The 15,993-nt window shown below is 42.2% G+C and overlaps 1 protein-coding gene across 1 annotated transcript in view; it reads left to right on the forward strand.

Annotated features, from left to right (window-relative positions):
* LOC124040708 (V-type proton ATPase subunit H-like) overlaps positions 1 to 15,993 on the forward strand; it is a 55,684-nt gene that overhangs the window by 27,573 nt on the left and 12,118 nt on the right. Inside the window, exons 8-11 of the mRNA XM_046357782.1 lie at positions 5,254 to 5,351; positions 9,605 to 9,797; positions 13,255 to 13,433; positions 14,312 to 14,437. Coding sequence (XP_046213738.1) covers positions 5,254 to 5,351; positions 9,605 to 9,797; positions 13,255 to 13,433; positions 14,312 to 14,437 — 596 coding nt within the window. The remainder of the gene's footprint in view (positions 1 to 5,253; positions 5,352 to 9,604; positions 9,798 to 13,254; positions 13,434 to 14,311; positions 14,438 to 15,993) is intronic.

Below are 15,993 nucleotides of genomic sequence, written 5' to 3' on the forward strand. Positions count from 1 at the left end.
TTACTATTATTACTGCTACTACTACTATTATTATTACTGCTACTACTATTATTATTACTGCTACTACTATTATTATGCTACTACTACTATTATTACTACTACTGCTACTACTATTATTACTACTATTATTACTACTGCTACTACTATTATTATTACTACTACTACTACTATTACTTACTACTACTGCTACTATTATTATTACTACTGCTACTACTATTATTACTACTACTGCTACTACTATTATTATTACTACTGCTACTACTATTACTACTGCTACTACTACTACTACTGCTGCTACTACTATTATTATTACTACTGCTACTACTATTATTATTACTACTGCTACTACTATTATTATTACTACTGCTACTACTATTATTACTACTGCTACTACTATTATTACTACTACTGCTGCTACTACTATTATTACTACTACTGCTGCTACTACTATTATTATTACTACTGCTACTACTATTATTATTACTACTGCTACTACTATTATTACTACTACTGCTACTACTATTATTACTACTACTGCTACTACTATTATTACTACTACTGCTACTACTATTATTATTACTACTGCTACTACTGCTACTACTACTATTATTACTACTACTGCTACTACTACTATTATTATTACTACTGCTGCTACTACTATTATTATTACTACTGCTGCTACTACTATTTTTATTACTACTGCTGCTACTACTATTATTGCTACTACTATTATTACTGCTACTACTACTATTATTACTACTACTGCTACTACTATTATTACTACTACTGCTACTACTATTATTGCTACTACTATTATTATTACTACTACTATTATTATTACTACTACTACTATTATTGCTACTACTACTATTATTATTACTACTGCTACTACTATTATTACTACTACTGCTACTACTATTATTATTACTACTGCTACTACTATTATTATTACTACTGCTACTACTATTATTACTACTGCTACTACTATTATTACTACTGCTGCTACTATTATTACTACTGCTGCTACTACTATTATTACTACTACTGCTACTACTACTATTATTACTACTGCTACTACTACTATTATTACTACTGCTACTACTATTACTACTGCTACTACTACTACTACTGCTGCTACTACTATTATTATTACTACTGCTACTACTATTATTATTACTACTGCTACTACTATTATTACTACTGCTACTACTATTATTACTACTACTGCTGATACTACTATTATTACTACTACTGCTGCTACTACTATTATTACTACTACTGCTGCTACTACTATTATTACTACTACTGCTGCTACTACTATTATTACTACTGCTACTACTATTATTACTGCTGCTACTACTATTATTACTACTGTTACTATTATTACTACTGCTACTATTATTACTACTGTTACTATTATTACTACTGCTACTACTACTATTATTACTACTACTGCTACTACTACTATTATTATTACTGCTACTACTACTATTATTATTACTGCTGCTACTACTATTATTATTACTACTGCTGCTACTACTATTATTATTACTACTGCTGCTACTACTATTTTTATTACTACTGCTGCTACTACTATTATTGCTACTACTATTATTACTGCTACTACTACTATTATTACTACTACTGCTACTACTATTATTACTACTACTGCTACTACTATTATTATTACTACTACTATTATTATTACTACTACTACTATTATTGCTGCTACTACTATTATTATTACTACTGCTACTACTATTATTACTACTACTGCTACTACTATTATTATTACTACTGCTACTATTATTATTACTACTGCTACTACTATTATTACTACTGCTACTACTATTATTACTACTGCTGCTACTACTATTATTACTACTACTGCTACTACTACTATTATTACTACTACTGCTACTACTACTATTATTACTACTGCTACTACTACTATTATTACTACTGCTACTACTATTACTACTGCTACTACTACTACTACTGCTACTACTATTATTATTACTACTGCTACTACTATTATTACTACTGCTACTACTATTATTACTGCTGCTACTACTATTATTACTACTACTGCTGCTACTACTATTATTACTACTACTGCTGCTACTACTATTATTATTACTACTGCTACTACTATTATTACTGCTGCTACTACTATTATTACTACTGCTACTATTATTACTACTGTTACTATTATTACTACTGCTACTATTATTACTACTGTTACTATTATTACTACTGCTACTACTACTATTATTATTACTACTGCTACTACTACTATTATTATTACTGCTACTACTACTATTATTATTACTGCTGCTACTACTACTATTATTACTACTGCTGCTACTACTATTATTACTACTGCTACTACTATTATTATTACTACTGCTACTACTATTATTACTACTGCTACTACTACTATTACTACTACTGCTACTACTACTATTACTACTACTGCTACTACTACTATTATTATTACTACTACTGCTACTACTACTATTATTATTACTACTACTGCTACTACTACTATTATTACTACTACTGCTACTACTACTATTATTATTACTACTGCTACTACTACTACTATTATTATTACTACTGCTACTACTATTATTATTACTACTGCTACTATTATTATTACTACTAATAATTATTCTACTAAATCTGCTACTATTATTATTATTATTATTATTATAATTATTATTATTATTATTATTACTACTACTAGTATTTGTACTACTACATCTACTATTATTGCTGCTATTAGTGCTGCTGCTATTATTACTACTATTAATAATTATACTACTAAATCTGCTACTACTATTATTATTATTATTATTATTATTATTACTACTACTACTATTACTTGTACTACTACATCTATTAGTGCTGCTGCTATTATTACTACTATTAATAATTATACTACTAAATCTGCTACTACTATTATTATTATTATTACTACTAATACTTGTAGTAGTACATCTATTAGTGCTGCTGCTATTATTACTACTATTAATAATTATACTACTAAATCTGCTACTACTATTATTATTATTATTATTATTATTACTACTACTAGTAGTACTTGTACTACTACATCTATTAGTGCTGCTGCTATTATTACTACTATTAATAATTATACTACTAAATCTGCTACTACTATTATTATTATTATTACTACTAGTACTTGTACTACTACATCTATTAGTGCTGCTGCTATTATTACTACTATTGCTGCTATTTCTACTGCTTCTGTTGCTCTCAGGATGTCTCCTCAGTTTCTCACTCCCTTCCTTCCTGATCCTTTTTTTGTTGCTTTTATGAAACGCCTCTAACAGATTAATTGGATCTATTTTCTCCTCAGCTTTCTTTGCTCAGGTCCTTGAGGGGACACGTCCCTGTCTGTTCTGTAATGATACTCTCTTTGTCTAGCATGGTTCTGCATGGTGTTCGTTGTTGCAGATGCAGGTTACTGTTGAGCAGTTACTGTCAAGCACTGTGGCTGTTTTTGTTAAATGGGCTATATAAATAAAGTTCGATTTGATTGAGGTTGGTAATGTTGAACATACCTGTTTCAGAATGGAAGAGCAGGTACAGTGGGGCGAAAAAGTATTTAGTCAGCCACCAACTGTGCAAGTTCTCCCACTTAAAAAGATGAGAGGCCTGTAATTTTCATCATAGGTACACTGACAGACAAATGACAGACAAAATGAGGGGGGAAAAAATCCAGATAATCACATTGTAGGATTTTTAATGAATATATTTGCAAATTATGGTGGAAAATAAGTATTTGGTCACCTACAAACAAGCAAGATTTCCGGATCTCACAGACCTGTAACTTCTTTAGGAGGCTCCTCTGTCCTCCACTCGTTACCTGTATTAATGGCACCTGTTTGAACTTGTTATCAGTATAAAAGACACCTGTCCACAACCTCAGTCACACTTCAAACTTTACTATGGCCAAGACCAAAGAGCTGTCAAAGGACACCAGAAACAAAAATGTAGACCTGCACCAGGCTGGGAAGACTGAATCTGCAATAGGTAAGCAGCTAGGTTTGAAGAAATCAACTGTGGGACCAATTATTAGGAAATGGAAGACATACAAGGCCACTGATAATCTCCCTCGATCTGGGGCTCCCACCCCGTGGGGTCAAAATGATCACAAGAACGGTGAGCAAAAATCCCAGAACCACACGGGAGGGACCTAGTGAATGACCTGCAGAGAGCTGGGACCAAAGTAACAAAGCCTACCATCAGTAACACACTACGCTGCCAGGGACTCAAATCCTGCAGTGCCAGACGTGTCCACCTGCTTAAGCCAGTACATGTCCAGGCATGTCTGAAGTTTGCTAGAGAGCATTTGGATGATCCAGAAGAAGATTGGGAGAATGTCATATGGTCAGATGGAACCAAAATATAACTTTTTGGTAAACACTCAACTCGTTGTGTTTGGAGGACAAAGAATGCTGAGTTGCAGCCAAAGAACACCATACCTACTGTGAAGCATGGGGGAGGAAACATCATGCTTTGGGGCTGTTTTTCTGCAAAGGGACCAGGATGACTGATCCGTGTAAAGGACAGAATGAATGGGGCCATGTATTGTGAGATTTTGAGTGAACCTCCTTCCATCAGCAAGGGCATTGAAAATGAAATGTGGCTGGCTCTTTCAGCATGACAATGATCCCAAACACACCGCCTGGGCAACAAAGGAGTGGCTTCGTGAGAAGCATTTCAATGTCCTGGAGTGGCCTAGCCAGTCTCAACCCCATAGAAAATCTTTGGAGGGAGTTGAAAGTCCGTGTTGCCCAGCAACAGCCCCAAAACATCACTGCTCTAGAGGAGATCTGCATGGAGGAATGGGCCAAAATACCAGCAACAGTGTGTGAAAACCTTGTGAAGACTCTTTTGACCTCTGTCATTGCCAACAAAGGGTATATAACAAAGTATTGAGAAACTTTTGTAGGTGACCAAATACTTATTTTCCACCATAATTTGCAAATAAATTCATTAAAAATCCTACAATGTGATTTTGTGGATTTTATTTCTATTTTTTTCTGTCATAGTTGAAGTGTACCTATGATGAAAATTACAGGCCTCATCTTTTTAAGTGGGAGAACTTGCACAATTGGTGGCTGACTAATAATTGTTTTGCCCCACTGTATCTCCAAATCCCTGCCTGTGTTTCCCTGATCAGTCTTAATAAAAGTTTGTGTCTGTGTTCTCCCCCTGCAGAGCTCTCAGTATGTGCAGTGTGTAGCAGGCTGTCTCCAGCTGATGTTGAGGGTGAATGAGTACAGGTTTGCCTGGGTGGAGGCTGACGGGGTCAACTGGTGAGTCTCTGGATACTATTACTACATCTAATACTACTGGTCTCTGGATACTATTACTACATCTAATACTACTGGTCTCTGGATACTATTACTACATCTAATACTACTGGTCTCTGGATACTATTACTACATCTAATACTACTGGTCTCTGGATACTATTACTACATCTAATACTACTGGTCTCTGGATACTATTACTACATCTAATACTACTGGTCTCTGGATACTATTACTACATCTAATACTACTGGTCTCTGGATACTATTACTATATTTATTAATAAGTGTGGTTTCCTGTACCTCAAATCAAATGTATTTATATAGCCCTTCGTACATCAGCTGATTTCTCAAAGTGCTGTACAGAAACCCAGCCTAAAACCCCAAACAGCAAGCAATGCAGGTGTAGAAGCACGGTGGCTAGGAAAAACTCCCTAGAAAGGCCAGAACCTAGGAAGAAACCTAGAGAGGAACCAGGCTATGAGGGGTGGCCAGTCCTCTTCTGGCTGTGCCGGGTGGAGATTATAACAGAACATGGCCAAGATGTTCATAAATGACCAGCATGGTTGAATAATAATAAGGCAGAACAGTTGAAACTGGAGCAGCAGCACGGCCAGGTGGACTGGGGACAGCAAGGAGTCATCATGTCAGGTAGTCCTGAGGCATGGTCCTAGGGCTCAGGTCCTCCGAGAGAATTTGAGAGAGCACACTTAAATTCACACAGGACACCGAATAGGACAGGAGAAGTACTCCAGATATAACAAACTGACCCTAGCCCCCCGACACATAAACTACTGCAGCATAAATACTGGAGGCTGAGACGGGAGGGGTCAGGAGACACTGTGGCCCCATCCGAGGACACCCCCAGACAGGGCCAAACAAATCCAGGCTGTATCACAACCGGTTGTGATTGGGAGTCCCATAGGTTGGCGCACAATTGGCCTAGCATTGTCCGGGTTTGCACCGTCATTGTAAATAAGAATGAGAATGTGGTCCTGTGTCTCAGTTGGTAGAGCATTTGTAACGCCAGGGTAGTGGGTTCGATCCCTCCGGGACCACCCATACGTAGAATGTATGCACACATGACTGTAAGTCGCTTGGATTCTTAAATGGCATATATTATTATTATATATTATTATATATAAGAATTTGTTCTTAACTGACTTGCCTAGTTAAGTAAAGTTTTTAAAAACTTTAGGAATCTGTGGCATGGCGTTGTGACAAAACTGCACATTTTAGTGACATATTGTCCCCAGCACAAGGTGCACCTGTGTAATGGTGGTGCTGTTTAATCAGCTTCTTGATATGCCACACCTGACAGGTGGATGGATTATCTTGGCAAAGGAGAAATACTATCAGAGATGTAAACAAATTTGTGCACAACATTTTTGAGAAATAATACTTTTTATTCATATGGAACATTTCTGGGATCTTTTATTTCAGCTCATGAAACATGGGACCAACACTTTACATGTTGCGTTTATATTTTTGTTCAGTATACTTCTGTTACAATCATTGGATACTTCTATTACTACTATCTTCTATCTGTTAGCATTACATCATTAGTGTGTTTGGGGTTGTCTGATGCTTCATGCTGCTTGACTACACTACAAGAGGAAGTTAGCCTAACCACTGCTGTTATCTGTAACTCAAGCCATAAACTCCATAACCAAAACCATGCAATAAAACCACGATGCACCATAAAACTGCTGTGATCGACAAGTGTGGTGTCCTGTACCACCTGACCCCTGACCCTGTTCTCTCTCCTCCCTCTAACATTACTACCTGACCCCTGACCCTGTTCTCTCTCCTCCCTCTAGCATTGCTACCTGACCCTGTTCTCTCTCCTCCCTCTAACATTACTACCTGACCCTGTTCTCTCTCCTCCCTCTAGCATTACTAGCTGACCCTGTTCTCTCTCCTCCCTCTAACATTACTACCTGACCCTGTTCTCTCTCCTCCCCCTCTAGCATTACTAGCTGACCCTGTTCTCTCTCCTCCCTCTAGCATTACCCCTGACCCTGTTCTCTCTCCTCCCTCTAGCATTACTACCTGACCCATTACTGACCCTGTTCTCTCTCCTCCCTCTAGCATTACCCCTGACCCTGTTCTCTCTCCTCCCTCTAGCATTACCCTGACCCCTGACCCTGTTCTCTCTCCTCCCTCTAGCATTACCCCCTGACCCTGTTCTGACCCCCTCTAGCATTACTCCCTGACCCCTGACCCTGTTCTCTCCCTCTAACATTACCCCCTACCCCTGACCCTGTTCTCTCTCCTCCCTCTAACATTACTGTTCTCTCCTCCCTCTACCTGACCCTGTTCTCTCTCCTCCCTCTAGCATTACTACCTGACCCTGTTCTCTCTCCTCCCTCTAGCATTACTACCTGACCCTGTTCTCTCTCCTCCCTCTAGCATTACTACCTGACCCTGTTCTCTCTCCTCCCTCTAGCATTACTACCCCCTGACCCTGTTCTCTCTCCTCCCTCTAGCATTACTACCTGACCCCTGACCCTGTTCTCTCTCCTCACTCTAGCATTACTACCTGACCCTGTTCTCTCTCCTCCCTCTAGCATTACTACCTGACCCCTGACCCTGTTCTCTCTCCTCCCTCTAACATTACCCCCTGACCCTGTTCTCTCTCCTCCCTCTAACATTACTACCTGACCCCTGACCCTGTTCTCTCTCCTCCCTCTAGCATTACTACCTGACCCCTGACCCTGTTCTCTCTCCTCCCTCTAGCATTACTACCTGACCCCTGACCCTGTTCTCTCTCCTCCCTCTAACATTACTACCTGACCCTGTTCTCTCTCCTCCCTCTAGCATTACTACCTGACCCTGTTCTCTGACCCCTGCATTCTCTCTGACCTCCTCTCCTCCCTCTAGCATTACTACCTGACCCTGTTCTCTCTCCTCCCTCTAGCATTACCCCTGTTCTCTCTCTCCTCCCTCTAGCATTACTACCTGACCCTGTTCTCTCTCCTCCCTCTAGCATTACTAGCTGACCCTGTTCTCTCTACCCCCTCTAACATTACTACCTGACCCTGTTCTCTCTCCTCCCTCTAACATTACTACCTGACCCCTGACCCTGTTCTCTCTCCTCCCTCTAGCATTACTACCTGACCCTGTTCTCTCTCCTCCCTCTAGCATTACTACCTGACCCTGTTCTCTCTCCTCCCTCTAACATTACTACCTGACCCTGTTCTCTCTCCTCCCTCTAGCATTACCCCCTGACCCTGTTCTCTCTCCTCCCTCTAGCATTACCCCCTGACCCTGTTCTCTCTCCTCCCTCTAGCATTACCCCTGACCCTGTTCTCTCTCCTCCCTCTAGCATTACCCCCTGACCCTGTTCTCTCTCCTCCCTCTAGCATTACTACCTGACCCTGTTCTCTCTCCTCCCTCTAGCATTACTACCTGACCCTGTTCTCTCTCCTCCCTCTAGCATTACTACCTGACCCCTTACCCTGTTCTCTCTCCTCCCTCTAGCATTACTACCCGACCCTGTTCTCTCTCCTCCCTCTAGCATTACTACCTGACCCCTGACCCTGTTCTCTCTCCTCCCTCTAGCATTACTACCTGACCCCTGACCCTGTTCTCTCTCCTCCCTCTAACATTACTACCTGACCCTGTTCTCTCTCCTCCCTCTAGCATTACTACCCGACCCCTGACCCTGTTCTCTCTCCTCCCTCTAACATTACTACCTGACCCTGTTCTCTCTCCTCCCTCTAGCATTACCCCCTGACCCCTGACCCTGTTCTCTCTCCTCCCTCTAGCATTACTCCCTGACCCTGTTCTCTCTCCTCCCTCTAGCATTACCCCCTGACCCTGTTCTCTCTCCTCCCTCTAGCATTACTAGCTGACCCTGTTCTCTCTCCTCCCTCTAGCATTACTAGCTGACCCTGTTCTCTCTCCTCCCTCTAGCATTACTAGCTGACCCTGTTCTCTCTCCTCCCTCTAGCATTACTACCTGACCCTGTTCTCTCTCCTCCCTCTAGCATTACTACCTGACCCTGTTCTCTCTCCTCCCTCTAACATTACTACCTGACCCTGCTCTCTCTCCTCCCTCTAACATTACTACCTGACCCTGTTCTCTCTCCTCCCTCTAACATTACTACCTGACCCCTGACCCTGTTCTCTCTCCTCCCTCTAGCATTACTAGCTGACCCTGTTCTCTCTCCTCCCTCTAGCATTACTAGCTGACCCTGTTCTCTCTCATCCCTCTAGCATTACCCCCTGACCCTGTTCTCTCTCCTCCCTCTAGCATCACGGCTGTGCTCAGTAACAAGTGTGGTTTCCAGCTGCAGTACCAGATGGGGTTTTGTGTGTGGCTGCTGGCCTTCAACTCTCAGCTCTGTGAGCAGCTACGCCGTTACAACGTGGTGCCGGCCCTGTCTGACATCCTGCAGGAGTCTGTCAAGGAGAAGGTCACGCGCATCATCCTGGCTGCCTTCAGGGTACGTACTGCTAGTTAGTTACGTTACCTGTTCAGCAGACTGTAATAGCATCGAATAGTCGCCGCAATATGCAACTATTCAGGGATGTCAGGAACCAATACACGCAGTCAGTCAGGAAAGCAAAGGCCAGCTTCTTCAGGCAGAAATTTGCATCCTGTAGCTCCAACTCCAAAACGTTCTGGGACACTGTGAAGTCCATGGAGAACAAGAGCACCTCCTCCCAGCTGTAACACGGTCACCACCGATAAATCCATGATTATCGAAAATTACCACCCTGGATGGTTCCGACCTTGAATATGTGGACATCTATAAGTACCTAGGTGTCTGGCTAGACTGCAAACTCTCCTTCCAGACTCATATCAAACATCTCCAATCGAAAATCAAATCCAGAGTCTGCTTTCTATTCCGCAACAAAGCCTCCTTCACTCACGCCGCCAAGCTTACCCTAGTAAAACTGACTATCCTACCGATCCTCGACTTCGGGCGATGTCATCTACAAAATAGCTTCCAACACTCTACTCAGCAAACTGGATGCAGTTTATCACAGTGCCATCCGTTTTGTCACTAAAGCACCTTATACCACCCACCACTGCAACCTGTATGCTCTAGTTGGCTGGCCCTCGCTACATGTTCGTCGCCAGACCCACTGGCTCCAGGTCATCTACAAGTCCATGCTAGGTAAAGCTCCGCCTTATCTCAGTTCACTGGTCACGATGGCAACACCCATCCGTAGCATGCGCTCCAGCAGGTGTATCTCCCTGATCATCCCTAAAGCCAACACTTCATTTGGCCGCCTTTCGTTCCAGTTCTCTGCTGTCTGTGACAGGAACGAATTGCAAAAATCGCTGAAGTTGGAGACTTTTATCTCCCTCACCTACTTCAAACATCTGCTATCTGAGCAGCTAACCGATCGCTGCAGCTGTACATAGTCTATCGGTAAATAGCCCACCCATTTTTACCTACCTCATCCCCATACTTTATTTATTTATTTATTTTTCTTCTCTTTTGCACACCAATATCTCTACCTGTACATGACCATCTGATCATTTATCACTCCAGTGTTAATCTGCAAAATTGTAATTATTCGCCTACCTCATGCCTTTTGCACACAATGTATATAGACTGCCCATTTTTTTCTACTGTGTTATTGACTTATTAATTGTTTACTCCATGTGTAACTCTGTGTTGTCTGTTCACACTGCTATGCTTTATCTTGGCCAGGTCGCAGTTGCAAATGAGAACTTGTTCTCAACTAGCCTACCTGGTTAAATAAAGGTGTTCTCAACTGGCCTACCTGGTTAAATAAAGGTGTTCTCAACTGGCCTACCTGGTTAAATAAAGGTGTTCTCAACTGGCCTACCTGGTTAAATAAAGGTGTTCTCAACTAGCCTACCTAGTTAAATAAAGGTGTTCTCAACTGGCCTACCTGGTTAAATAAAGGTGTTCTCAACTAGCCTACCTGGTTAAATAAAGGTGTTCTCAACTAGCCTACCTGGTTAAATAAAGGTGTTCTCAACTAGCCTACCTGGTTAAATAAAGGCGAAATAAAAAAAGCAGCTACGCTTGTTTTAAATGATCTGTCAAAGGAATCTAAGCAATTGTACATAATGTTGATGCTACCGTCTCCTATGACCGAAAAGAGCTTCAGGATATCAGAACAGCGATTTACTAACCTCGAACTGGATGAAGATTTAATCTTTAATGAGTCTGACAGGAAGGATATAATGTTGTCCCCAGACAAGGCCCAAATCCCTGTCATCCACATGAAGTAGGAGATCATGTTGTCCCCAGACGAGGCCCAAATCCCTGTCATTCACATGAAGGAAATGCAAGAGGCGGAGGTCATGGTGCCTTGTGAGAATTTGTCGGTGAGTGGGTAACCCGCCTCTTCCGTTCGTTCTATTAGCCAAAGTGTCGCTCTGGATAAGAGTGTCTGCTAAATGACTTAAATGTAATGTAATGTAAATGTAATCACTGGAGAATAAACTGGAAGAGCTCCGTTCGAGACTATCCTATCAACGGGACATTTAACGGTAATATCTTAAGTTTCATGGTTGAACGATGTCATAGATAATAACAGTTGGCTGGGTTTTCTGTGCATCGGCAGGACAGAATAGCTACATCCAGGGGTGGGGGGTGTGTCTGTCAGTAACAGCTGGTGCGCAATGTCTAATATTAAGGTCATCTCGAGGCATTTGTGTTAATTATGGATCCCCATAACTCTTCCTGGGTTCCAGAAAAATTTAAGGCAGTTTATACAATTTTAAAAACATTACATTTCACAGATTTCACAACACACTGTGTGCCCTCAGGCCCCTACTCCACCATTACTACATATCTACAGTACTAAATCCATGTGTACATGTGTGTGTAGTGTGTATGTTATTGTGTATGCATGTCTCTGTGCCAATGTTTGTTGCTTCAGTCCCTGCTCTTCCATAAGGTGTGTATTTTTAAATCTGTTTTTAAATCTAGTTTTACTGCTTGCTTCAGTTACTTGATGTGGTATAGAGTTCCAAGTAGTCATGGCTCTATGTAGTACTGTGGAATAGAGTTCCATGTAGTCATGGCTCTATGTAGTACTGTGGAATAGACTTCCATGTAGTCATGGCTCTATGTAGTACTGTGGAATAGACTTCCATGTAGTCATGGCTCTATGTAGTACTGTGCACCTCCTATGTATAGTCTGTTCTGGACTTGGGGACTGTGAAGAGACCTCTGTTTGCATGTCTTGTGCGGTATGCATGAGTGTCCGAGCTGTGCGCCAGTAGTTCAATCAGACAGCTCATTGCATTCAACACGACAATTCTTCTCATAAATACAAGTAGTGATGAAGTCAATCTCTCCTCCACTTTGAGCCAGGAGAGTCTGGGAACAACATTATCTCCTCCTTTTCTCACACATTGACCCGGTACAGGTATCCCCTGTATATAGCCACTTTATTGCTACCTTTTTCAATAATTTTTTACTATTTTCTTAACTCTTTCTTGAACGGCGTGTGGCAGCTCGGAGCGGCGCGTGTCGTAGGAGCGGCGCGTGTCGTAGGAGCGGCGTGTGTCGCTGTGCAGTTTGAGCAGTGTGGAGTTTGTCGCTGTAGCAGTTTGAGTTGTGCATTCGGAAAATATTGCAATGCCTTGACTTTAAGCGGAAATCTAATTAGCATAATATAACATTCCCCATAAAAATCTGTCCGTTTAAGCTGTGATCTGTTTTATTTCATTGGATGTGTCTCAATCCACCAAATCTGAAGGATTTGTTGCCGTAGAAATGTACCTGGCTAAAAGCTGTGCAACTTTCGTGGTACTTGTTATCCAGAGTCGAACTCGGGGTTGACCAAAGTTACCTTGCTATCTCCTCAAACCACGTACGTAGTAGAGGGTTCTGGAGAAATCGACTGAGTGGGAGACCCGTCGGGAGTATGCCCTGGCCATGATACATGTTAATATTATTATTCTAGAACCTGTTGGAGAAGTCAGCGGATAGGGAGACCCGTCAGGAGTATGCTCTGGCCATGATACAGTGTAAGGTTCTGAAGCAGCTGGAGAATCTGGACCAGCAGAAGTATGACGATGAGGACATTACGGAAGACATCAAGTTCCTGCTGGAGAGTCTGGGAGAGAGCGTTCAGGACCTCAGGTAGGTTACTTCTGACCCCTAACCCTAACTTCTCCATGTCCGAACCTAGAGTCTGGGAGAGAGCGTTCAGGACCTCAGGTAGGTTACTTCTGACACCTAACCCTAACTTCTCCATGTCCGAACCTAGAGTCTGGGAGAGAGCGTTCAGGACCTGACAGGTAACGTTACTGCTAACCTCAGCTACACTAGCAGGCATTACTGTGCTGTTACTTGAACCTGGAGAAACTAGGCTGTTCTGCTAGGTGCTACACTAGCAGGCATTACTGTGCTGTTACATGAACCTGGAGAAACTAGGCTGTTCTGCTAGGTGCTACACTAGCAGGCATTACTGTGCTGTTACTTGAACCTGGAGAAACTAGGCGCTACGCTAGCAGGCATTACTGTGCTGTTACTTGAACCTGGAGAAACTAGGCGCTACGCTAGCAGGCATTACTGTGCTGTTACTTGAACCTGGAGAAACTAGGCGCTACGCTAGCAGGCATGACTGTGCTGTTACTTGAACCTGGAGAAACTAGGCGCTACGCTAGCAGGCATTACTGTGCTGTTACTTGAACCTGGAGAAACTAGGCGCTACGCTAGCAGGCATTACTGTGCTGTTACTTGAACCTGGAGAAACTAGGCGCTACGCTAGCAGGCATTACTGTGCTGTTACTTGAACCTGGAGAAACTAGGCGCTACGCTAGCAGAACTGTACAGATCTCTTAAACCACACTGGAACTGGACCTGTCCCCTCAAATTGAACTCTCCAACAGGTCAACATCTCTCTATATTAAGGACTGTCGGGACTGAGGCTGTTCTTCAACAAAGTTTATCTGCTAGTTTGTTTGTTGCTTGTTATTTAAGCTGGTTTTCTCTCACTCTCTATCACTCACACACAGTTCGTTTGATGAGTACAGCTCAGAGCTGAAGTCTGGTCGCCTGGAGTGGAGCCCGGTCCACAAATCAGAGAAGTTCTGGCGTGAGAACGCAGTCCGCCTCAACGAGAAAAACTACGAACTCCTCAAGTAAGCAAAGAGCACTACCTAGTGTGGATGTTAGGTAAGACACAGAGCACTACCTAGTGTGGATGTTAGGTAAGACACAGAGCACTACCTAGTGTGGATGTTAGGTAAGACACAGAGCACTACCTAGTGTGGATGTTAGGTAAGACACAGAGCACTACCTAGTGTGGATGTTAGGTAAGACACAGAGCACTACCTAGTGTGGATGTTAGGTAAGACACAGAGCACTACCTAGTGTGGATGTTAGGTAAGACACAGAGCACTGCCTAGTGTGGATGTTAGGTAAGACACAGAGCACTGCCTAGTGTGGATGTTAGTGTGGATGTTAGGTAAGACACAGAGCACTGCCTAGTGTGGATGTTAGGTAAGACACAGAGCACTACCTAGTGTGGATGTTAGGTAAGACACAGAGCACTGCCTAGTGTGGATGTTAGGTAAGACACAGAGCACTGCCTAGTGTGGATGTTAGGTAAGACACAGAGCACTGCCTAGTGTGGATGTTAGGTAAGACACAGAGCACTGCCTAGTGTGGATGTTAGGTAAGACACAGAGCACTACCTAGTGTGGATGTTAGGTAAGACACAGAGCACTGCCTAGTGTGGATGTTAGGTAAGACACAGAGCACTACCTAGTGTGGATGTTAGGTAAGACACAGAGCACTGCCTAGTGTGGATGTTAGGTAAGACACAGAGCACTACCTAGTGTGGATGTTAGGTAAGACACAGAGCACTGCCTAGTGTGGATGTTAGGTAAGACACAGAGCACTACCTAGTGTGGATGTTAGGTAAGACACAGAGCACTACCTAGTGTTAGGATGACACAGAGCACTTAGGTAGACACAGAGCACTACCTAGTATGTTAGACACAGAGCACTACCTAGTGTGGATGTTAGGTAAGACACAGAGCACTACCTAGTGTGGATGTTAGGTAAGACACAGAGCACTACCTAGTGTGGATGTTAGATAAGACACAGAGCACTACCTAGTGTGGATGTTAGGTAAGACACAGAGCACTGCCTAGTGTGGATGTTAGGTAAGACACAGAGCACTACCTAGTGTGGATGTTAGGTAAGACACAGAGCACTGCCTAGTGTGGATGTTAGGTAAGACACAGAGCACTACCTAGTGTGGATGTTAGGTAATGAGGGTGCATCCCAAATGGCACCCTAAGTGTAAATAAAATAACATAAGAATACAATCACTTATTAAAGGCCTGGCTAAAATGGTTGGTGTTTAAATGTTATTTAAACAACCTCAATGGAGTCTGCATCTATCAATAATCAATAATCAATATATGCCATTTAGCAGACGCTTTTATCCAAAGCGACTTACAGTCATGTGTGCATACATTCTACGTATGGGTGGTCCCGGGGATTGAACCCACTACCCTGGCGTTACAAGTGCCATGCTCTACCAACTGAGCTACAGAAGGACCAGCATCTCTTACCTGACAGGGCAAGCTGTTCTGTAACTGAGGGGTTTTACTAGAGAACACTGTTCTGTAACTGAGGGGTTTTACTAGAGAACGCTGTTCTGTAACTGAGGTGCTTTACTAGAGAA

This window comes from Oncorhynchus gorbuscha, linkage group LG08 (assembly GCF_021184085.1).
Source record: "Oncorhynchus gorbuscha isolate QuinsamMale2020 ecotype Even-year linkage group LG08, OgorEven_v1.0, whole genome shotgun sequence".
NCBI lineage: Eukaryota > Metazoa > Chordata > Actinopteri > Salmoniformes > Salmonidae > Oncorhynchus > Oncorhynchus gorbuscha.